The sequence below is a fragment of the Neopsephotus bourkii genome, unplaced genomic scaffold, assembly GCF_033783945.1.
Source record: "Neopsephotus bourkii isolate Nb327-2 ecotype Australia unplaced genomic scaffold, CSIRO-AGI_Nbou_v1 NB_894, whole genome shotgun sequence".
Taxonomy (NCBI): Eukaryota; Metazoa; Chordata; class Aves; order Psittaciformes; family Psittacidae; genus Neopsephotus; species Neopsephotus bourkii.
This window is the reverse complement of record NW_026901388.1, coordinates 473010-499227: the sequence shown is the minus strand read 5'-3', so window position 1 is coordinate 499227 and position 26218 is coordinate 473010. Positions and strand designations below refer to the sequence as shown.

Here is a 26218-nt window from a genome sequence, read left to right as displayed (position 1 = left end):
AGTAAGAGGTCTTTAGATAATATTTTTATAACCAAAAGGGTTTCTTCCTAACCAAAGGAGTCATCTCTAGCTTCCTTTAATGATCATGATATAAACACTATCAGGACAGAATATCTTCTTATTTGCCCCTTAAAGAACCGTGTTGCCAAAGATTTTCATTAGGTCATTGTTTTAGAGATAGTGATGGACAGTTATTTGTTTCCTGGTACAAAAATTGGCATCCTATTTGTGCTAGATTATTAATGCATGAGGGTAAATAAAACAGTAAGATTAAAAGTCTTATAATGCAACAATTCCAAATGATGGACAACAAGGGAATGCAGAAGGTTTATACTTTGTTTTAGCCTACAGTGTACTACCAGTGAATATCTCTAAACTATGAGATTAGCCGAAGTCCCTCATTAGGAAGCTGAAGATATGTTTTTTGCCTTTGTGAAAAACATCAGCTGCTTGTCTGGGAAAGAAGAGCTCAGGTTCTGAAGCTGCTGCATATAAAGAGAAAAAAACGATTAAATACATCCACATGAAGTAGAAGAAAATCTGCCTTCTATAAGTTTATCTAATGTTTATGTCTTTTCTAAAAATATTTACAATAGGAAATGCTGTGCATGCCAAGTCCAGAAAGATATGATTAAACAAAACAAACAGAAAAGTTGATACCCGCAGAATGGAAAAATCTACCTGACTGCAGGCAGCAGTAGCAGTAGAAAGAGCATTTCAGATGACAGAGGACACTGAAAAATCCAAACTTGTAAATTAAATAAAATTTGAACATTTTATATCTTTCTCTTGCAGTTCATTAAAAATAAAAATACAGTTTTAGCAGACGTGCACAATAGCTTGCTTTTTCCTTATTGTTGGGAGGATGGATATTGGGATTTGTAGTAGCTCCATTGCTCAAGTCACATATTCCTCAGAGTGCAGAGAAGCTATATTAAATATACAAAGTCCAGACAATGCTGTCAGTTGATTCTGGGAAGCCGCCAAATATCTGACACTGGTGCTGCATTAATAGAACTCTGCACTGTGTTGAACATATGCTTCTCAACAGGCACTGTAGTACTGCTTACAACAAAGAGATGGTGCAATTATTTGCAGAACTTTACTTTTGCCAAGAAGAAAATGCAAGATAATTCCATTGAGAGCCAAAACAATTTTGAGATTCCAGCACTTCAAAAATCAAGATGTTTAACTGCTCTAGTAAAAGGCAGTGTAGTTTAGTATACCTAAAATCTTAATTTTAGGTACATATTGTCTTCCTTTATTTGTCCCATTCACTTTCTAGAAATTAGGATCCAAAGTGTCTGAAATACCTTAGTAATGTAATGCAAGGTCTAAGTAACTCAAAACCTATTAAGTCATTCGGAATATAGTAAGTCCATAGAAGCACAAGTCTAAGTGAAACTTACTTTTTAATCTGAAAAATAATTTTAAGTCATCCTAACAAGCAAAATATTGCCAATCCTAACTGGCTGCAGACATCTGTGTTATGAAAGTAGGCACACAACTTCCTATATATCATGTAACAACAGTAGCATTGACTTTTCTCCTCTGCATTCTCTCTTAGAATCATAGAATCGTAGAATAGTTAGGGTTGGAAAGGACCTTAAGATCATCTAGTTCCAACCCCCCTGCCATGGACAGGGACACCTCACACTAAACCATGCCACCCAAGGCTCTGTACAACCTGGTCTTGAACACCGCCAGGGATGGAGCGTTCACAACCACCCTGGGCAACCCATTCCAGTGCCTCACTACCCACACAGTAAAGAATTTCCTCCTTATATCCAATCTAAACTTCCCCTGTTTAAATTTTAACCCATTACCCCTTGTCCTGTCACTATAGTCCCTAATGAGGAGTCCCTCTACAGCATCCCTATAGCCCCCCTTCAGATACTGGAAGGCTGCTATGAGGTCTCCACGCAGCCGTCTCTTCTCCAGGCTCAACAGCCCCAACTTTCTCAGCCTATCTTCATATGGGAGGTGCTCCAGTCCCCTGATCATCTTTGTGGCCCTCCTCTGGACTTGTTCCAACACTTCCATGTCCTTTTTATGTTGAGGACACCAGAACTGCACACAATACTCCAAGTGAGTTCTCACAAAAGCAGAGTAAAGGGGCAGGATCACCTCCTTCAACCTGCTGGTCACGCTCCTTTTGATGCAGCCCAGGATACGGTTGGTTTTCTGGGCTGCAAGTGCACACTGAAGCCAGCTCATGTTCATTTTCTCATTGACTAACACCCCCAAGTCCTTCTCTGCAGGGCTGCTCTGAATCTCTTCTCTGCCCAGCCTGTAGCTGTGCCTGGGATTGCTCTGACCCAGGTGTAGGACCTTGCACTTGGCATGCTTAAACTTCATGAGGTTGGCATCAGCCCACCACACAAGCCTGTCAAGGTCCCTCTGGACGGCATTCCTTCCCTCCAGCGTGTCAACCGAACCACACAGCCTGGTGTCATCGGCAAACTTCCTGAGGACGCACTCAATCCCACTGTCCATGTCACCGACAAAGATGTTGAACAAGAGCGGTCCCAACACCGATCCCTGAGGGACGCCACTCGTTACTGGTTTTCAGCTGGACATTGAGCCATTGACCACAACTCTTTGCATTTGGCCATCCAGCCAGTTCTTTATCCACTGAGCGGTCCATCCATCAAATTGATGTCTCTCCAATTTAGAGACAAGGATGTCGTGTGGGCCAGTGTTGAATGCTTAGCACAAGTCCAGGTAGATGACGTCAGCTGCTCTACCGCTGTCCATCATTTCTGTAGCCCCATCATAGATGGCCACCAAATTGGTCAGGCAGGACTTCCCCTTAGTGAAGCCACGCTGGCTGTCACCAAGCACCTTCTTGTTTTTCATGTGCCTTAGAATGCCTTCCAGTAAAATCTGCTTCAAGATTTTGCCAGGCACAGAGGCGAGACTGAGTGGTCTGTAGTTCCCTGGATCATCCATTTTCCTCTTCTTGAAAATAGGGGTTATATTTCCCTTTTTCCAGTCATTGGGAACTTCACCTGACTGCCATGATTTTTCAAATATGATGGACAGAAGAGGTTTGTTGTCATTATTTTTTTGGGGAGGATGGGTTTGTTTGTTTGTTTGCAAATAATTTGTAATTAATATTCATATTACAACTTGTGGTTGCTGCCTTAGAAACAACTTCAGCAATTAAAATGCATCATAACGTGTAGCCTGCTGTGCACAGTCTCTGTGGAGAAAGCTTTTCTTTTCCTGATGACAGAAGTGCCCCACTTCGTGATGTGTCTGAGGATTTGATGTGTCACTAAGGATTTACAGACTTCATTTGGAACCTGGAATCTTGGTATCCTTTGGCAAGAGGTAGAGAGTTCTGCCTTCTTTCAAAACATCATGTTGATATGCCTCTTTTCAGAGGATAAAAGCACTCATCCAGAATGTTTTAAACACTGGCCATGATTCTTTGCTTTGTCTAAACAGGTATAGATCTGTAGCTGCCCCCGCTCAGGAGAGTATACTAATCAGCAAAGACCAGGGCTCTCAAGCCCTTCTGTTCAAGTTTGATGGAATAATTTTAAGAAAGAAGAGGTGAAAGAATACTCAAATTAACAGCTGAGAAATTTACACCTGGAAAGAGAAACCTGTTTTAGTTCCTACTCCAATGATGTTGACAGAGAGGAACCTCAGTTACAAATATTTCACACTTGTTTATAGATACTGGTCAGAATCTTGCACCAGCTTCTCTTGAATTTCTCCCTCCTTCCAATGGCCAGTACTAATGCAATTAACTAAAGCTCCTTTCTTATCTTTCACCTTCAACTCACCTCATAGCTATGCTTGTGTGTACAAAATGAGTAAAAGCTTCTAGACTTTTTGCAATAGGCTGTGGAGAAACAGAAACTGTCCAACGGGACCTGTTATGTGAAAATAAACACTGAATACATGGATATGCATATTGAAGGTAAATGCACATTGCAGGGCTGTTTCTTCCTTGGCCATGGCTTCATCCCATTCTAGATACCAACAGGTGTCAGTAAGAGTATACAATCTTCTATATCTAGAATAAAACCAGAGAACTGAACTATAAATTGCTGAAAGTCTAATTGATCAAGGAAACACTTTCTAAGCCCGAAGTATGAGAACATTACATCAGGGAAACACTTAATGCAAAGACCCCACATCAAGCCCAGGAGGATGGCTATCCCTTTGGAGCCAGGATATCTTGACCAAACACCTGCTGAGTGGTTATGGAAACTGCATTCAACCAATCAACTTAACTGCAAGTTAATATTTCCACAGGAAAGATTCCACAGCAGCATCCAAAATGCCATCATCACAGTATTACTGGGCTAACCTATGGAAAGTTACCATGCATCTTGTATTAAAAAAACCTCAAAAGCCAATACCCACAAACTGTGCAATTTTCCTTCCAATATACTTTTTTATTATAATTTTAAATTAGAAGTTACATTATTCTAATGTGACATTGCTTCTCCAGTGCTGGTGAGTATTCATTTCTATACATCTGGACACAGTGATTGTTACTGGGACAGCCTGATTTCATGTGTCACGAGTCCATATGCTTGAAATTTTCCAGGCATTTGCAAATTTGTTGAGGTTAATCAAAATATTAAATCTCTTAGATTGTGAAAATGTCTCCTCAGTGCTTTGTGTGTGTGTATAACTAACAGATCAAGCAATGCATAAGACAAAAGGTCTAGATCAAGGGAGTACTCAGATGTGGCATTACTCATCGCTTTGACTCATCCTGAAATTCTGAATATGCAAGATTTTTGTTACTTTGGAATATTTTGTGTAAAAATATGAACTTTGTTTTTACAAAAGAGCCAGGGGTAAGAGAGTGTTCAACAAAGGTTAAACTACCGAAAATCTAAAATCTGCGGAAACGGGATATTCAGTCTATGTTCTTTGGAGTCTAAGTTCTTTTATCTTGACATGGAGGAATGCCCAAATTTATTTTAAACTTTAGAAGTTGTTAATATTTTAATCTAATTTCCAATACATTTTCTTGCCTATCTGCAGAAATTTCAGTTAAAGCTTTTCTTGTCCTACCCAGCATACAATAATGATCACACTAATTAGAATTGAAAAAAAAAATTGGCTAGCACATTTTTTCTTATCTTTTCATTTAAGTCTTTCACTATAGCACCTCTGTAGGAAATGCACATTGATTTAATATGCTTTATTTCAGTGGTCTCTGGTTTTAGCAAGATAAATCAGCAGTTGGGAATCTCTAAAGAACTTTCCATCTTTAACAGTTTCAGAATAGTTTCAACAGGCTCTGGACTCTGGAGAACTGCTGATTACTAGAATTATATTAACTGTTACACAGCTACAGTGTATCCCAGCTACTTGTCCATGTGTAGTTCTAAAATAAAAGAACAAATGAGCTTCCTATTTTATTCCCAGGTCCTGTTCCCCAGGCAATTTACACATCAGAAGGGTGAGCCTTTCTTTTTGGAGTTCAACTTGATGTGGGAGTAGTTCTGGGAAGAGAAATCCTGACAGGTATTTTAAACATGTTCCGACAAGGTATGGCAGACCACATATCAAGTCATCCTTCAGAATCCTAGCAGATGTTGTACCCTTCATGCCAGGCACCCTCATGCCATATGTCAGGAAAAACATCTAAAAACCTAAGCTTCATATGTTTAACATGTTACTTTTAGTAAGACCACATATTATTTCAGACATTGTGAGCTGCACAAAACCAAAACCAAACAACAAAACAAACAAACAAACAACAAAAAAAAAACTCAAACAACAAACCAACCAAACAAACCTAGAACAACTTCTGCAGAAACAAAAGCACCACATATACGTTCAGACCACAAGCTATGCAGTGAGATCAAAGCTATCTGCCCCAGGCAGCTTCGGCTGTAAGCTAAGGAGTGAGGACGTGAGTTCATTTGTCCCACTGAGTTTTGAAGACCAGGGATGTTTCTCTCTGATACTTTTAGCAGTACTAATGTAGCTTGCTATTACTAGAGATGTTCCTATGACTAGTAGAAGTAGGGAGATCCCTTTACTGGATTACATGTTACAAAGTATTTTCTTTTAATGAAATTATATGACATCAATGAAATTATATGGTGGGGTGTTTTTTTCTTTTGATATTTAGGATGCGGGGGTTTGTTTTGTTTGGGGGGGGTTGGGTTTTTGTTTTTTGGTTTTTTTTTGTTTGGATTTTTTAATAAGATCTAGATAAAAATGAATAATGAGATAATAAAAGTAATCAACATTTCAGTCAGCCTTCATTTTATTTCTTCCATCATGCAAAGGAAAGAACACTTCAACAGTAACATTTTATTTTCATTTAATTGTGACCATTTTATGCACTTTTTTTTGCCAGATCTGAAAGAGCATAGAAATTGAATATTAGAAATGAAGCAGAACATGCTATATGTAGTCTCTATTGCATATGGGCAGAAGAAGATCTTGTAAGAGGGAGTTATCACATTTAATCAGGATATACCTGTAATTAAAGTCATCTTGTGTTTGTTTGCTTAAAAATGTTTGCAAGGACTGCAGATTGTTTTTCCTGTGACTAGATTTCAGCACTTGGTTCACTTGGTACCCTTGCCAGGATTAGATTATTAAAAAAAAAATAATTTTTTTTTTCCAATGAAACTGATTTTTTCATTCAATTAATTCATTAAACTTTATCCCTTCCCTTCCCCCCCCTCCCCCAAGAGAAGTTCTGTTCATCAAAAACTTTGGTCAGTTATGATGGGTTGATGAGATTCATCATTCAGCTTTTCCTTTTCTTTAGGAAAAGGAGAAGAACCATCCACTGTACAGATCAGTTGTGTATCCAGACATTAGCTTGCTTGTTAAGACTGCCAACAATTTTACCTGTGTCAGCAAATATATATATTGCTGTAATGCATTTGCTGTATTAACAATGTTTTGTGAAGAAGACATCTGTAATACCCCATTTGGAGGTTTCAATCTACTTTATTATTGTATCTGCCTAAATTTGAAATATCAACTAAAGTACAAAGGAGAAAGAGTGTGGAAAATGATCGTATCTAATAACTTTTCCCTTTTATTTTTTGCATATGTATCCCTTCTTCCCCCTTCCAGGATAACAAGCTGTGTGTGACTGAAAATAAGGCAAATAAACAGTTTTATTCTCTCTATTCTATTTATGGGTTCAGGGGAAAAATTTCAATATGACATGTTTCCTAACAACACAATGTTTTTTTTTTCTCCTGCTCTCTCCAGCCTGAGGAACCTCTTCCATAGAAAGTTCTGAAAATTCTTTCCAAGCATATTTAATTCCCTTCAATAAAGTCATGTGCACCCTTTTTTTTTATTTAATGGACATTTTTCCTCTGAGCATGAAAGTATTTTCTTCTTCTACTCACCCAAACTGAGGTGAACAACCAAAAAAACCCCAAATCCAAACAAACAAAAAAAAAAGTCAAAAAACCAAAACCAGACAGAAATGCATTAGATCAAATGGAAAAACAAGTTTTCAAGAGATGTTTTATTGACATTTACTCTTGAAACAAGGGTTGATAATTTTAGGGGGAGAAAAGCTATTTCAATTTATTTATTAGGAAAACATGTTTCTAATATCAAAGTTCTGAATATATGCTCAAAATACCAAACTGAAAAAACCCCCAAAACAAAAAAAAAAACTTATTCTATGCCATGCTTTGAAAATATGCTGCTGATTCCTTAGGCCCTATACTTTTAGTATTTTAAAACCTGTTTACAAACTACAGCCAATTGGCATGTGTTCAGAGCACGTTAATTATGTCTATTGGCATTTAGATGGGAGATTAGGAGCAGAAAATTCTGCACTGCTCTTTGTGCACTATCTTTTATTATTAACTGGTTGCTTGAGTATTATTGAAGAGGACAGTCTGTCATAGATTAGAACTGTTCAGTAAGTATTCTATTTCAGCTTCACATTTTTTGCTGAAATATAAATAATACATTAAAAAAAAGTCTCCTTCTGTCACTGTTTAGGCTTTTGATCCTTCCTAGTCAAAGACTAGAACTAAAGAACATTTCACTTGGCTGTGCTAGTAAGATAAAAAAAAAAAAAAGAAAGAATGCACAAGATAGTGAAAGGGGTGGGAAGAAGAAAAAAGAAAACTTGACAAACAATACTCCTACTAGCATATTGAGTACAGTTCAAAAGAAGCAACTGATCCTATCTGCCAGATGGGTCCCACCAGCTATGTTTCAGTGATGAGATGGAGGTTCTGTAGGGAACCTGGTATGTATGAGAGAAATCTTTGCTGTTTCCCCTTCCCGATTTTCTTTCAGCAAAAGCTATACCCAAAGTAAATTTGAAAGATGCTTCTTTGGACAGAATTGTAAGTTTAAGCAGAAACATATTTTCAGTGTTGTAAGATCATTCATGTTTATATATGCACATATATTTTACAAAATGTGTAAAATATATGTGATATCCACTTTTCCTTTCCCTCAAACTCACAAAAGCTTCATCAGACCTTTAGCAGTGCTTTGTAGGATTAAAGGCCCTGTTCCTGAGCCATCATTAAAGAACCATCCCTACCTGGAGTATTCTAATTAAAGTTTATTCAATTATTTGTGCCTGCCAGAAAGACCCAGTTACCACTAGAAAGTGAAAATGAAATCCAGATGAAGTGAATAAAATAATTGGGTAAGATTCGTGAAGTATTAAGCATATTTTAGGAAGTTAAAAAAGATCAGCATAATGGAAAGTCACCGTATGTCAGCATTGATCTAACATTTCTTGGGAACCTTATAACTCTGTAATATTATAGGCTTTTCATCCTTTGGATCTTTTTCTTCTTACAGCATGTATGTATAATTAGAAAGAAACAGAAAAAAATACTAAAAATCAGAGCCAACTTCTGCATGGTGTGCTAGCTAGAGTTCTTTTGAACAGAAATGAGAGTAGAGAAGAAAATTTGTTCAGTTTAGAAATTCAGGATGGGATTTTGGAGGATGTGTGGGTTTGCATAGATTCTCTTAAATGGTAGCTTTTTGGTGAGGAAATGAGGTGTATTTAGAAGACGGAATGAAGTGGAATGAGAAAACTCATAGACAGTGGTAGAGACTAAATAGTCCCAAAGATCTGCAAGTACAGTTTTAGCAAGTTTTATGCAAGAAATTGTTCAATCCAATGTAAATTCATTTTTGTAATCTGTGACTATAGCTAACAATTCTTACAACCTTCAGTTGTACTGATTGACTTGAACTCATTAAAATTCCTTATAAAGCACGAAAACAACAACCAAGAAAGGAGGATTCAATATTAAAACCACAACCTAAGGTAAAGATTCAATAAAATTTAGGAGCTTTCATAGGGTTTTTGGTGAGTTTTTTTTAATTCATAATTTTATGTTTGTGTCTTTAAAGAGTAAGACAAAACATAAATATTTTCATTCAAGCTAAACCCTATGATGGAAATCCAAATCATTGAGCAAAGGAACAAAAGTTGCTCAATTCCTGTTTCAAACTTGCAGGTATTTTTGTAGCTGAGTTTAAAACCAGGTATTTCTGTATTGCTACTATTGGAGTCCATCAGATGAGAATGAGAATTACTTTTAAGAGCTGGGAAAATCAAGCTGTAACAAAACCTGGAGAATATTTTGGCAGAACATGTTGAAAACAAAATATTCATAAAGACTAGGAAAATAAGCTACAGGGAGAAACCCATCAGGACTAAGGATATCCTTTTCTCATGTTAAACAATCTGAATTTCAGCATAGCAATATACCCATGGTGATTTACACTGTCCATGACTCCTATATGAAATATTAATATTATTTGTACCATACACATTTGGTATAATACTAAAAAGTAACAAATCAGAATTTTCCTGTGGGATATGATTATGAGTCAAGAAATGAGTTAGCACAATCCCTATGTGCTTTTGTTCTTTTCCTTCTTCTTGTTTTCTTTTCATCTCAATAAGAATTATGAAGCAATGTGGTAATAACATATCCTTTAATAATGCAACTGTACACATAGTATGAAAAAAATTGTTTTGCTCAACATTTCCTAAGTACTCTTACCCCACAAATTATTCTCCAAGTTGGAATAGTTTGCTTTCACACTGCTTTTTATTAACCAACCAGAAAATAAAAGCAAACCTTTTTTTTTTTTTTTTTCTATTTTGGAAATCTGAGTAGAAATACCACTGCAAAATAATCTGTCAACACAAGAAGGCACTCCAGCAGATCTGGAAAAAACAATTTTGTATTTTGCTCATACTCAGAACAAATCCTGAATAACTAAAAATTCTCTTATGGAATGTGCCCAGTAGTGAAAAGTTCAGTGTTTCTTTCCAAGTGAATCAGAAAATCTTGTTCAACATTTTTTTCTGTAAAATGTTTGGATTGCCATGAGAAGGCCAAAGTCTGGACATAGTTGGCATAACTTTTTAAAGTTTGAATTACATAAGTGAAAAACAGAATTTATTCTCTTTCTCATTATTTCATATTTCTCCTCAGCCCATCCACTTATACTTGTTCTAATTATAAAGATATTTAGAAATAATGTCCTTCAAATAATGATCATTATAGTCATAATTTGATGCCATAGTACATTTTGAAGTGAATTTATTGTGAATAGAATATTTTCTTAATAGTACCCAGCTCTTTTTTCATTATGAGTCAAGAGCAAGGTACAGCAGGGAGAAATATATCTCAGACCTCATAGACAGTGCTTGCCCACCATAATGCACTGTCCACAGAGAAGACATTCCTACTGCTTTCTCATTTTCATAGCACCTTTCTCTGATAATATGACCCAGGACTCTCACCCAGTAGTAACTATTACTTTCACATTTTACATTTCTAAAAGCAAAACCTCAGAGTTCCAGCAAGCGGGTTCCGCTTATATATCAGTTCTAGACACACATGAGTGCACAGACACACGCACACTCAGGAGACAATATCTTTTCACACATATGAAAAAAATATCAAACTTCACAAGAAATCTGCAGGTGTCTGGAAAGTCACAAGCCTTCAGACTCTTAAACCATTAAATCATGGTTGTCCCAGTAACGATTCCTGTGTTCGAATGTACAGAAATGAATTTGTGCCAGCACCGGAGAAACAATGGAGAATGTAACTTCTAATTCAAAACTGCAATTACAGGAAAAAAAAAAAAAAAAGTGTAGAAGGAAATATTACACTGACAATTTGTGTTAGTTTTTATAGAAGTGTTATATTTAGAGGTCTGTCAGTGATCTCTTCAGTTGATGGTGCAGATAGGGATTGGCTTGAGACATGTTCAGAAGATGGAGATGAGATTTTCATCTCCAGTTACGGGTTCTCCATCTCTGGGTTCTGATAGAACATAAGGAAAGCAAGATGAGGTTAGGGTTTCCAAGAAAGAAAAGCATCTCCAAAGGGTAAGTGAAGTAAAAGCCAGACAGTTGTGCAGGTACAAGTGGTTCACAAGTGTCTTGTGTTTGAGACCAAATAACATTTATTGCTGAAGCTCAACTAAAGCGCCACCAACATCAGCTACAGATTTGGGATGTCACATGGATTCATCATTACACTGATGACTCAAGAATTAATTCTTAAGGTTTGTGGCCAATGATCCAAACTGGGCAATCACTCACCTGATAAAGGGAAGGCTCTCAACCTTGAGGAGTTACTGTGAATGGTGACCTGGTCCAATGGGACAGTCCCTGACTGCAGGCTCTCTGCTTTGATGAAGACCAACTCAAAACATTTCTCTGGTGGGACTCCATTTATATCCTAGTCAAATCTATCTGTGGTCATATATGGTCATGGACCCCACTGGCTGATAATCCCAGCTTCCTCACCTTTGTACTTGCTGAGCATCACTGTGTGGGCAGGACAAGAGCTGTGTGGGAAGTTTTTGTGGGCTTTTGTTGTGTCTTTGTTAGGGCTTTATTAGGGTCACCTAACAAAGGGTCACCTAACAAAGATGTGACAGGTGCCCTGTCCAGAGCTTCTGGCAGATATCCAGCCCCCCCTCTCCTGGCAGCATTCTGGGCTATTTGCCCTAGAAGATGCTCCTCTGTTACCTGATCTGTTGTGACTGGCTAATTACTGCTCTAGAATATGGGCTTTCTGGTGAGGCCGTGTTAAAATGCACTAATGAAAATGAACTGCATGGATTAAGAATAATTCTGTGCAATAGTAGTTAGCTAGATTACAATTTACTTTGTGAGCACCCAAATAAAGAACCAAAAATATATTCAAACAAATATCTGAATGGTTCCTTGTGGTCGGCCTGATGCTGTAATTCTCCTATTCTCACCTTGATGCTGGCAAAACATACCATACGTCCCTGCTCTGGGAAATTAATGTCTTGTGCCAGAATTTACTGTTGCCTCAGATTTTTTTTGGTCAGTTTTTCTGTAACCTGGATCAGACAAATGGGACGAGTTAAATTGTGTTTTAAAAGCCTGAGAAGTCACATCACTGTTTCAAATTATCCTCTCCAAACCTCAACTGCAAAAGTGGAAATTTGGAGCATGGAGGAGAGAGCAGGTAATGAAAATGCAAAAATGCATTAGACCAGCTTCTCTTCAAAACAAAAATTTGGGGTAATATGCTCTAAAATGAAGCACAATTTTTGTCTTCTCTCTTTTTTGCACCAGTTTGCAAACCCCATGAAAATGTCCAAATATCATAGGATACTTATTATACTGCATATTTAAACTGTGCTTGATTTTTATGTTCTATCAATGCCTGATTTTTAAATATGCTTAAACATGGGTTTGAGGTTTGATTTGCTCATCACAAACTAACATTTCTTTATTATATCTGAATCTTCTAAACCTTGGGGATTTTTAATGTTATGGTAAGAAGCAGAATCCCTGTTTTACTATGACAAAAATGCATATGGAAAAGGTGTTTGTGACTGAAATAAACACAAAATTTTAATGGAGATCTGTTGAATTTTTGAATGAAAAAGCTTCTCAGCTTTTTTAGTCAAATTATAAATTTTAGTAGAAAGAGGCACAATTTATTGTTTATATTTCTGATAAAATAATAATATCAAGAAACACTGGATGGAACCAGAAAAAATTAGTTCTTGTCAATAAAAATGAGAAGCATTTCAGTAAAATCACAGTTACATAAAGAACAAACAAACCCACCCCTTGAAACTAATACTTCAGTTTAGGATGCATTTTCTATAATTCCTCAAAAAAACAGTTTTTAAGATTTTGGTTTTAGAAAATCAATACGATAACATATTAAAAGGCAATTAAGACAAGGAATTCCGTTTATAGACTTGAACAAAGAGGAGAATAAAAATTAAAAATTGCATTTTCTCTAACATCTACTATATGAAAAAAACGTATAACCTGAGCAGAAATAGGTAATAGCAGATTCTAAATACGGACAGCTAAAACTCTGTATGTTCTGTAACACCCAACACAGAGAGGATTTTTGCAGGAATCCTGACTCAACAAAAAGATCATTTGTAAAATCCTAAATCCTATTTCACAAAGAAAAAAGGCTAATTCATTAGAATATTAATAGCTTAATACAATGCAGTACTTGATGTCTGATCTGTCATATGTATTTAAAACTGATCACCAATTTAATTTACTGAAATAAATGACGGTAGTACTTAGTTTCCTAGGAACAAATGAGGCTCAAATTCTTTTGAAAACGATGATTTACAAAAGCCAATTTTCTTCTTTGAACAGTGGAACAGTACGCTTTCCAAAAACTAACTTTGAAATTATCTCTTACTGCTGATCTAAATTTCCTGAAAATCAACTGTGATATATATATTCAGTCTACTTCGAGAAATCTTGTATGCCTCTCCTTTTGGAAACAGAGTGTCTCTTTCATAACAGGATTTCTTTTTCAAAAGGCTTGGTCCTCTAGCTCTAGCTACAAATTACAACTCTATTTACAAAATTAGTCTGATTCAGTGAATACTTGAATAGGATTCAATAAAATCTGAATAGTGTTGGATGCAAGAAAGTACAAGAAAAAAAAACTCTATGCTCTGAGTGTAGTCTGTTCTTTGCGCTTGAAAATATATTCTTCAGCTGAAACATGCTACTAAAAAGATAGTATTACATGTTACTACATATTTACACGTACATTTGAAATGTCGTACACGTACTTGAAAACTCAAAACAAAAATAAAAGTAACAATTATCGTGATTCTTTTGTGTTTAAAAACTGATTAAAAGTAAGACAGCCACTTACCAGTAAGAAAGTTGCTACAATAGATGTTAAATAAAAAGCTGGTGAATGTGTTGAAAAACTCTAATTAAGCTTAATTTCCAACTACATTTGCTTTGCCACTGTAGAAGGATGCGATGACTGCTAAAGGTCAAAGACATCATCAAGAAGTTTTGTTTTGCCAAAATTTTGTGGAAATTCCCATTTCAGGATAAAAATGGGAAGGTAAACATTTACTTAAGCCAAAAAAATGAGTAAGATTTATACTTACTCAACTGAAAATTATTCTCGAGAGGAAAATTGTCATAGCTAAAGAACTTTGGAACTCAAATTTCTGTTTTCTGGTTCCAAAGTGCTTGGGACATAGAGTCATCTGGAAACTGAATTTCCATTCCCTGATTGTAATAGAATGTTAAACAACTATAACATATGGCTATAAAACCAGTTCTTATTCAACAACTTTCAGAAACTTTATACTTTTAAGTAGGAAATTACTCCAAAGCAAAACAAATAACCGTAACCAAGCTTTTATTTTATTTTTTTTTTTTTTTCAGAAAACCAAAACCTTACATTCTTCCATTTTGAAAACACTGGGGTACTGCTTTCAGCAACAAAAACTTTCCATTTCATTCAGCAGCCACTAGGGCTTCCAGTATTGAGACAGACTACCCATGCAAGTCCCTGTGAGGTAGGATTGCAGGCTTAACTAGGCTTCTACTCAAACCAATTTATTTTCTTCAGCTGTGCTGCCAGTTTTCCTACATTTTAAAAAAACACTGTTGACATCAAGGCATTTTATTTTTTCATAAACAGAAGCAGGGAAATTTGTGTATAGAATTTAATTTGACATAAGCAAATTAAATTGTGGAAATGCTGATACAGACTAAAATGTCTGCCCTGTTACCTAAAATTATTACAGCAAACACATTAGTTATTCAAAAGGAAAGAGAAATATGCAATTTTTTTAAATTCAGAATGTCTATGCTATTTGAAGAATTATTTTAGCTCAGTAAATGAATGTCTATGTTATTTGTGGAATTATTTAGCTCAGTAAATGATGTCTATGTTATTTGCAGGATTATTTTAGCTTAGTAAATGAACATAAAAATAAAATGCAATACCATATAGTAATAATAGTATGATTCAACAAAAGTGAGGTAAAATTGGCTAAATTATTTGTGCAGTTAGGAAGAAGTATGCCCTGGACAATTCAGGTAAAAAATTCTTATGAAAATAAATATATTGAATGAATAAAATATGTCAGGCTTAGACTGATCACCCATGTTGTGGTTTAAACCCAGCCAGTAACTCAGAACCATGCACCCATTTGCTCACCTCCCTCCTTTCCCCTCCCCTCTGGGTGGGATGGGAAGGAGAATTGAAAGAATGTAAGCCCTACAGGTTGAGATAAGAACAGTTTAATAACTAAAGTACAATATACTACTGCTACTCCTATTACTACTACTGCACTCACGATGCTGAGGGATGCTGAATGCTTGTTAGTAATGGATTCTTTCAAGAGTCAGCATGACTTCAGACCATATAATTTCAGAACTTATGCCCATAATAATTAAACTAAAAGGTTGCATTTAGTAAAAAGCTCAAGAGCAGTGTGCAGATTGCCATCAGTGCAGTTCAACACAAAATAACAAGGTATGTTTCTAATACACAATTAACATTTTGTAAGAAATAACAAACAATCTGTTGTCAAATCTCATGTCCTAAGGTTAAGTTTAAAGTCTCAGGTCAATGGACTAACTCAGCAGCCTCAGGTTAGAAAGGATAGATGATTACCTTGTAATTTCTGCTCTGACTGCTTTTCCTGCCAAACTTAAACCTGTAGTCACTGAGGAGCAGCTCCCAGGTTTCTTTTCCCCACTTTTCTTTCATTGCTCTGTCTTTTTATCATTTCAAAGAAAGTTTAAATGGGAGTTACAAGAGAGAAAAAGGAACATCTAAGGAGTTAGGCACACTCAAATCAGTTAAGACTCTGAAGCAGATTCTGTGCTGCAATTCTTTCCCTGAACCAAACCATGGAGAGTTTGGAATGAGACCAGTGCTAACTTTTTAATTTCCTTTACTCCTTAGGATTTCCTAGAGCTCACTCTATGGTTTTAGGTTTGGAGGATAATTCTGTCAGTTTAAAGATAATCTCTTTATTGAAATATATTTTACTTTTATTTGACATGTAACAGCCATGCTGTTTGAAGACAGGTTTTAGACTACCAGAGGGAGTATTTGAATGCATTGTGCCACTGGCATTTAACGTGTTCAGTTCATTAGATTTTATGCTTTTTTATATGAAAAGGGTGGGTTTTTTTAATCTCCACCTCAAAGTGGAGTTATCTTTTTGTTATTGTTTTTGTTGCTTCTGAAGTATTCTGTGACACGTGTATAGAAAGGTTCTGGTCAGGACTTCACAGTATCACAGTATCACAGTATCACAGTATGTTAGAGATTGGAAGGGACCTCAAAAGATCATCTAGTCCAATCCCCCTGCCGGAGCAGGAACACCTAGATAAGGTTACACAGGAACGTGTCCAGGCGGGTTTTGAATGTCTCCAAACAAGGAGATTCCACAACCTCCCTGGGCAGCCTGTTCCAGTGTTCCGTCACCCTCACTGAGAAGAAGTTTCTTCTCAGGTTTAAGTGGAACCTCTTGTGCTCCAATTTGTACCCATGACCCCTTGTCCTTTCATTGTTTGCCACTGAGAAGAGCCTGGCTCCATCCTCGTGACACTCCCCCTTTATATATTTATATACACTAACAAGGTCACCCCTTAATCTCCTCTTCTCCAAACTATAGAGACCCAGCTCCCTCAGTCTTTCCTCATAAGGGAGATGCTCCACTCCCTTAATCATCTTAGTTGCCCTGCGCTGGACTCTCTCCAGCAGGTCCCTGTCCTTTTTAAACTGAGGGGCCCAGAACTGGACACAATATTCCAGATGAGGTCTCACCAGGGCAGAGTAGAGGGGAAGGAGGACCTCTCTCGACCTACTAACCACCCCCCTTCTAATACACCCCAGGATGCCATTGGCCTTCTTGGCCACAAGGGCACAGTGTCGGCTCATGGTCACCCTGTCATCCACCAGGACCCCCAGGTCCCTCTCCCCTACACTGCTCTCTAACAGGTCGTTCCCCAGCCTATACTGGAACCTGGGGTTGTTCCTGCCCAGATGCAGGACTCTACACTTTCCCTTGTTATATTTCATCAAGTTATTCCCCGCCCAGCTCTCCAGCCTGTCCAGGTCCCTCTGGATGGCAGCACAGCCTTCTGGCGTGTTGGCCACTCCTCCCAGCTTAGTGTCATCAGCAAACTTGCTGATAGTACACTCAATTCCCTCATCTAAATCGTTGATGAATATATCATCTGGGATTGTGTTGATGTCTGCCATGTATTAGTCTATTCTTGAAGCATGTTAAAATCGTTAAAAGACTCACAATTTGATAATAGTTTCCAACAAATATTACAGAGTGTTAAAACTTTGGTTTTATTTCAACTATTTTCATCAACTTAAACCAGTCATTTAAAATAAAATATGTTTCTAATAATACCCTTTGTAGACTGGATTGAGCAAGAAAACAACAAAACAGCAACCAAAAACCTTCGAGTCAAAGCTGTATTTCGTCACCATTGCTGAAAACATTATGAAATCTTACAACTTCTTCATTCAATACCCTCTTGGGAGAAGAATGCATACACAGTTGTGCCTTTTCAGTTCAGTTTTGATGAATGAAGCTTGCAAAATATGGATATATTTAAATACCATTTACTTGTTTTTTTCTTTCCATCTCTTCACTGTCTTGGAGCAGCAGAAATAACAGGATTCAGACCAAAAAACCCTTAACTTGGTACTGTCAGTTTAAGTTAAAATATATCCATCATTTTACAGTTGTTACTAGGAAGGCCTTTATTGTGTTAGTCAAAACCTGTACATTAATATCCGAAGGAAATTATTTTGTATTTCAGATGACCTATGTTTCCATTTCTCTTCTTGTCATTGTTAAAGTGCACTTATTTTTATTTTTTTTTAAATATATCCAGTTTCTACTAAAAAAAAAATTTAGTTACATTGGTACCTAAAGGCCCTCACACAGTATCATTCAAGTACAAAGTAGTCACTTTCAGTCTGTTCTGTAACCTCACGAACAAATTCTGCTTCACAAACCCCAAAACAAACAAACAAATTAAAAGTAATCTTTTGGTAATCTCCTCAGCATCATGTTAAAAAGGGGTTCCTGTGAGAGAAATTCCAGAGTTAGTAACCTCATTGAAAGCATCCTGCCAAATCACCACCAGTATCCAGCCCCCCACCTCCACTGCTCTTGACAGTACGAGTGCCTGGTGTGATGGTGCGATAGTATCACACTGCAACAATCATAAACAACATGACATCCTTAGAGATTAACTATGTCTACTATATTATTTGGCATACCGGCCTAGAAGTTACGCTTACAAAAAACAGATGTTAACTTAGAATACTGAAAAAAAGTAAACCAGTGTAAATGCAGCCCCAGATTTTATGGAGACTACACAGCATCTGTGGCAAAAAATACACAGCAATGCACCCTATGTTACACATCAAAAATTCATTGACTGGATATCTACCATGAACTGTGAAACTGGAACTATCTGCTAGTGAAGACAGCTTTGGGCTGGCCTAAACAGTGGGAAACAGAATGGAGCTAAGTTAGGTGGAACCTGTCCTGTTGAGTCACTGACTCTTCCCATGTACTAGTTAGTGGAAAACAGACATGATGGGAAAGATCAGCTAAACAGGAGGAAGAGTTAAAAAAAAAACACCCCAAACTCATAATCTGTATACAACCTAAGCTGGTACTTTTCCTACAGGGACAAGCAGGTACCTGCCTGCCAGTTTGCAAATGGATGAAAAGAGAAAGAGTTTATGCTATAGATGCATGCATCATACTCAAGAGGAAAATCTTACGGCTGCAGCAAAGGTGTCCAAACCTGCTTTGGTTTGTTACCTTTTCATAGGGTCAGCAAGCAGAGTATGCATTCTTGGAGAAATGCACCACAAGGTTTGTTGCAGCCTCAGACAACATGAAACTTTCAGGTGGAAATTTGTGTGGTAATCTAGCCTGGAATTAGACTTTGAAGGGAAAGGTAATGTGAAGACACGGAGGGGTTAGAAACAGAAATATTTGACCAAGGATTGCAGGGAAAGGAAAAAAGACCTGAAGCTATTTAATCGTCTTTTTATAGTCATATACCTAACAGAATCCATTAAGCAATGCATGCTTTTACACAGCAAATATTTATACATAAAATTGGGTCCTGTCCTGTCAACTTTGTATCATGTGTTCATCCCATCCATGTCAAGTGTCTGTGGTCAGAGACAAAAAATACCAACACAGGCAAAAACCTCTTGGGAAGTAATTGGTTCACCAACTGGTAAGTGCTGTGAAATAGGTATAAGCAGATGTAAGTAACAAACGCTGTCTTTCACACCAGCTTCTCAATGTAATCGTTTGCTATTTCAAATATGTTAATGTATACACTGTATACATTTACTGTAAGTAAAATACATTGCTTCCCATTAATTACTATTTATCCTACAGTGTTTTTTATTTGAGGAGCCTTTCAGATACAGCACTTTTCTGAAGTTTAAGAGTTGAAAAAGACATTTTAAAATATCCAACCAAATGAATGCATACCAAATATTATGAAGGGATCCACAAACAGTTTTGGCTTTGCACTTACAAACTGACTTGTATTTCAGTATGAGTTAAAATACCTATGTTGTGAATAATTTGGAATGGTGTATACATTATAAACAAGGATCATGCTTGAGAAAAACTGACTGAACCCCCTTGCATAGAATAAAGAACCAGAAATAACAACATAAACTATTAATATATGGGTCTAAGATAAAGGCATAATAAAAGAGACAGAGAACCTAGTCATTGAACTGCATATCATACACCCCTTATTTCTTATTAATAAGGTATTTAATGTTTGATTCTGTGGTGCACAAGGCATAGAGAAGCACTCATATTTCCACATCATATTTATTTTGGTCTTGTGCAAAAGTTACTTTGTAGACTGTGCACACACAGTCACTAGCCTATGTAGAAATTCATATGGGCAGCTGGCTCTAGATGTTGCATTCTCTGGGCAGCAGAGGTTAAATAATTGGTCACAGAACACATTTTGAATTCCCAAGACATTTTAAATTTCCCTGCTTTAAAGATTAATCAGCACCTTTGTTTTCTCATAAACTCTGTCCTCATAGGTAGAAATATGATTGAAGATTACTTTTGCCTCAGGTTAAGGAAAATTTGGGGCTCTCAAATTAGCAGTAGGATCAGTAGTCAAGCCACTCACTGTATAAAAGTATGCTTGCCTTTAACATCAGAACATTTTATTTTACAGAATAGACTTCATGGAAGATTTCCTCAGTATGTATATTCGGTCTTTTTCCATCCTATTTCAACTAGAACAACTAACAGGGGCACTTTTACATTTAACTGTACAGCACATTATAATTATTTATTGTCACGTTTGACTTATTCCTCTAAAGAGGAAAAATCCAAGGACCATTTATTTTCCATACTGTACAAAATGAATAAGATATATTTTCCAGGGATCCAGATATCCATTACCTGCCACTGAAAGAAGAGGCTTGGCTGTGAAATTTTTTTCTAAAAGATGAGGATGAGACCTTATGAAATATTACTGTAAGAAATGCTTTTAATAAGCTTCCTTAAAAAAATCTACTGAGAAATACATTTGCAAAGTGTGAATAAACAGGCTATATCGGTCTGCATGAATAGAAGTAAAAAGGATGAACTACTTCTGCCTCATGATTCACTTTGGCAGTCAGTTACTGTTAATGATATTGACCACCAAAGTAAGTAGTGCCATAAATGGCATCTGACTTTTCCCTCATTCTCTTTTTTAATATTGGCTTTAGAGAATACCATTCCTAGCAGTGTCACTATTATTAGGGGGAGGAGTAACTAACTGTAGTGCTGATAAACAGAATCATCAATGATACATAGGATATAGCAAAAAAATTGCTCTTCTTTTACAAGGTAAAACCTGGGCATTTGCACCTACACCAAAATATATGTGAAATCAAAGGTCTTAAATAATTCATCACTGTAAAAGCAATGAAAAATTACTTTGCATATCAGAAATGTCAGGTTTCATGGAAATAACAAAAGCACAAATGTCAAACATTAGTATTTACATGAAAATCACTTCAAATTATATAACAGCATAAAAACTTAATTTAACATGAGGGATACATCATTGTACTTTTGATAACTGCAACAGCAAAACACAAAGGAAAAATATTTTCCAATAAGCATACACTCCCAAGATTGACTTACACATAAGGATAAAGTGCTGAGCCATTTGGAATGGGAGCAAAAACGACTGCTATGGCCTAATGATTGCAGGTAACAGCATACAGCTTTGCTGCAGGAAAAGACAATCAGTGAAAAAAGCACAGTAATTGCAGGCAAGTGGTGTTTCTCAGGGGTCAGTATGTGATGGCAGTGGGGAACTGCATAGTGCCCCCTGTGAGGAGAGACCAGGGATACCCTGGTCCACAAGGCACAGCCAGTTCTAGCTGACTCCAGTGGACCCACTGCAGAGCACAGCTGAGCCTTTCATTTATTTCATTGGTTCCACTTCCAGCTTAGTGAAATCGTTACATGACATGTCAAGAGCAGTGTCATCAAATCTGACATTTTTATTATTTGGAATTTTCAGGGCTTCTGTACATGATCTATTCCTATTTGCCAAAATGAGGAAATAAGGCTTAGATTGTTCAGTTTTGAAATCAAGTATTATTAAGTGGAGAAAAAGCAGAATTTCTGCTGTAATGCAAAAGTCATTATCATCTGTACAAACTTTAACGTTGCTTGTCAGATACAGAAAACTCCAGTCAGACTGAATTATCATCTATTATAAGAGTGGATAAATGCCCAGAAAACAATAGCAGCTTTTATGCTGTCAATCATGCTTTAATTATGCTTTATTCTTCTTCGTCTAAAATGGGTTGCTTGAACTGACAGTAAAGGTCAACAAACTAGTTTATGCTTGGTCTTTAAATGTTTCGCAGTTTTCAACAAAAAAGTAGAGGTGAGCAGGAAAAGCCCTCAGTTAGTAGTGATATCTTTCATTAGGGAAATTATTTTCTTAAATCTGACTTTTAGCACAATGTTCAGACTATTCTTCAAGCATTTTTCTTTAATGAGGTGTTTCTCTGGGCACACTTGCAATTCAGTAAGAACAGGGGTGATACAAACTCTTACAGTTTTTCTCAATGTATCATTCTTTCACCATCTCTAATTAAGACCCATGTATCTATGTTTTTAAAGGTGTTAGGGTTTGTCTTCCACACACATCCCCCAATTTATGTTTCAGTAAGTTTCTTCTCCAGTCATCCAGTCTGACTGGAGTTTTCTTTACCTGACAAAGAACTTTGAAGTCTGTCCAAGTCACAGACAGTAACTGAAGAGTGTATGTACAGTTGGACCATTACAAATACATGAGTTATGTGTGTTTTTCTGATATATTTCCAATGACACAAACTTTTAAGCAGGCAGATGCATATATAGATATATATGTGCATGTATATATATATGTATATAGATGCTCTTCAATTCTGTTTTGAGGTAGGACAGCATTTGACCATGCCGTGGAACCACAGTTTACAGCTTGTCATATCGTCTCATAATAGCTGATCTTATACAGAGGAAGAATGTCCATCCATGTTCTCCTTCTATTATAGAGTTTAGCTTATTCTCAGTTACATTCCTTGGCCTAAAATTTTAGATTCAGCTTTTAAAGTCTGATGTTCATTACTTACACTGTATTCATTTCTCTGGAAACTGTCAAGGAAAGATTGCTTAGTGCTAAGACTATTACAGGACTATAAGCTGATATTCAGTATTGCTGTTTGCATATTCTAATGTAATGACTAATTTCCTCTAGTTTATGTAATGAAATATAATTATTTACTTTGCTATTTCTTCCCAAAAATCAATAACATATGATCCAGATTTAATATATTCTACAGTCGAGTTGCACACTTTAAACAAGAACTAGGATTTAAGTACTTTGGGACATAATCCAGTGGTTAGACTTTAAATGTGAAATAATTACACAGTAAAAGGTATTTTTCTAATAATTGAGATGAGCTCATAACTACACTTCAGTCTTATCACAAAACTATGCTCAAAAGGGAAAAAAATGGACATGGTGAAATAACATTGTGAAAAATGGATTAAAGAAAAAAAAAGAAAATTGGAAATTGTCATTCAGGACAGGAAATTGAATAAGCATAGGGTAAGTTCCTCAATTCCAAATTAAGTGATCACCTCATAAGGTCTGACAATCCACCAGTGGACCCTCACTCAAGGATGTGGAAGTAAAATTGATTAGCAAGCAGTCTCCCCCAGACATATTTGTGATATAGATGTCACAGGCTAACCATGCAGTGAAAAAAGGGAATGAAACAGACTTTCCAGGTCCTTATAAATGGCTTGTAAGTAAACAAGGCAGAAGAAAACAGTGATCAATCATGCGTGGGTTTAGTAAAAAAATGTATGGAAAAGGAAGACAAACCTTTTTTTCAGCAACATATGCCCACTAAGGGTGAAAACATGGGAATATAATTTCTAGAAGATAGGCGAAGGGCAAGTATCACCAGTTACACTGAATCTTATAGTGCCTTCTACATATTTGTGTGGATGTTGAATCTCAGGATTTCTTATGCCAAATGTATATTGCACACTGATTTTTTATGTTTAATTTTTCACATGATCATGATGTAACTGCATTTGAAGAAAAATAACTAAAGTTGAGTGTTTTCAAAGAATATCCTGCTAACAGTTCTTTCAGAACTATTATAAGGATATTCCATAAATATCTGGGGAAGAGAGAAGAGGAAAAAGAGAAAGAAAACTCAATGGGCTGACAAATCACACTATGCAGATACTTGCAAATAACTTATCACTCAAGAACTTGAATATATTTAGTGTTACACTCAGACTATTGGGCTATTTATAGTAATGGTTGTATAAGTAGTCACATTTCTTGTTTTGTGCTTCTTGCTTCAATAAAAACTCTCTCAAACATGAAAATAATACCTGCCTAATGGCAGAAAATGACAAAATGCATAAGTTATTAATTTTCAAGTGCACATTTGGAAAAAAGAAGGAACTCAAAAAAGTTGGTAGATAATAATTAACACAACCCCACTTTTAGCAGGAGCTGTTTATTCAGTAGCAGTCCGTTTGTTCTTTCATTTGTCCAGCTCTGTAAAATAATATTTCATCTGGCTCTATGTAGGAACCAAGTTTTATAAAAAGCCCTGGACAATGTAGAATCATAGTATGAATAAACTTAGAAATTACCTTGAGGTTTTAGCTACCTCAGAGAAACAGGTCCAAACAGATGAAGTTTCCTGGGAGCTTTCCAGGTTCTTTTAAATATCTCTAAAGATGGAGGTTTCACCACCTTTCTGAGTCCCTGCTCTACTCACAGGTTTCACCAACCTCGTGAACAATACCCAACTACCTCTGCCTCTCCTTGTGCAATGTGATCCAGCCCCAGTTGCCACAGTGGTCCTCTGGTGTATTCAGTTTGACAGTGACTTTCTTATATTAGGATATCTAATCTGAGAGCAGCACTCTGGATGCTGCTGACGTTCAGCTTGTATTTTACCATAACCTTCAAGTCCTGCACAGGTCTTTGCAAGTCTTGTAGAACTGCTTTTTCTCCAGCCAGGGCCTAGCCTACACTGTTACATGCTGTTATTTCAAATCAGAAGCAGAAGTTTCCATCTGCCTCTGTTGAACTTCAGTAGGTTTCTATCAGTATATTTTTTCAGGGTCAAGGTTGATCTCCTGCAGCTCTGCCTTACAGATTGTCAGTCACCCTTCCTCCTCCACCCCCACCTCCATATTCATTTTAGTGTCACCCCCAAAACTTGTTGAGGGTGCACTCTGTCTCACTGTCTCAGTCTTTATTAAAGGCATTAAAGAGTACTGGACTCAATATTGACCCCTAAGGAACACCACTAATAACTAGCCACAAGCTGGACTTTATATCATTGACCTCAAGCCTTGAACCCAACACTCCAGCCTATTTTAAATGCATTTGGTAGCCAACATTTCCAAACCGTATCTCACTGGATGCAAAGATAATATGGAAGATAAGTCAAAGGCAAATGACATCTATTACTCTTTCCTCAACCACAGGTCAGCCATCTCTTTGTGGAAGGTTATCAGGTTGTTTACACAGAAGATGCATTTGGGATACCCATGCTTGCTATTCCTAGTCACTTTCTCTTCCTTGATGTACCTATTCATAGCATTTAGGAGATTTTATTCCATTGTTTTCCTGGAGACGGAGACTTACCAGATCACCTCTAGTGCCCTGGATCTTCTTTATGCCCTTTTTGAAGATGATACTAAGGTTTTCTTGAATATATTCTTAAAAGCAAAGCTTTTTTCAAGAGACTAGTAAGCTGCATTAAATAGATGAACAAATTCTATTTTTAGACTGCAGCAAGCCAAACATACTTTAAATATATGTGAAAAATTATCTTCCCTAGTACTGGTCTCCAGAAATTTTAACATTCATCTGCTAATGTACAGTACTGGAGTGGTGTCTAAATACTCTGTCAGAATCCAGTCAGAAAACATAATTAATAGATCAGTAAACATTAGTCAAACCAATTTAATGTCTCCAACTGGCAGAATTTACAGTTAATGCCAAGTATAACTTTTCATCCAACATAATTACTTATCTTCAATTACTTCGACATCAGAATGCAAATGGAACAAAGTAAACCCTAAATAATTAATATTATTAATGTATTCTTACTATTGCATTAAGGGAAAAAGTTAATATGGCTGTAAGTTCTTATTAATTTTTAAAAATTACATATAGATTTGTGTCAGATTATTTAAAGATATTTTTACCTTATATAGCTCAATCAACTATGCATTGAAATTAAAAATTATGTAATGTAACATAAAAAGGTCACAATATCTTCATTCTTAAAATAAAATACAGAAGCAAAACCTCCATATA

The 26218-nt window shown here is 36.5% G+C and overlaps 1 protein-coding gene across 1 annotated transcript in view; it reads right to left on the bottom strand.

Moving 5' to 3' along the window:
* Positions 1-1559: 1559 nt before the first annotated feature.
* The window catches only part of LOC133214481 (uncharacterized), a 55076-nt gene continuing 30417 nt past the window's right edge, over positions 1560-26218 (bottom strand). The window contains exon 2 of the mRNA XM_061357392.1: positions 1560-2597. Within this exon, the coding sequence (XP_061213376.1) occupies positions 1657-2496 (840 nt within the window). The 5' untranslated portion in view covers positions 2497-2597 and the 3' untranslated portion in view covers positions 1560-1656. The remainder of the gene's footprint in view (positions 2598-26218) is intronic.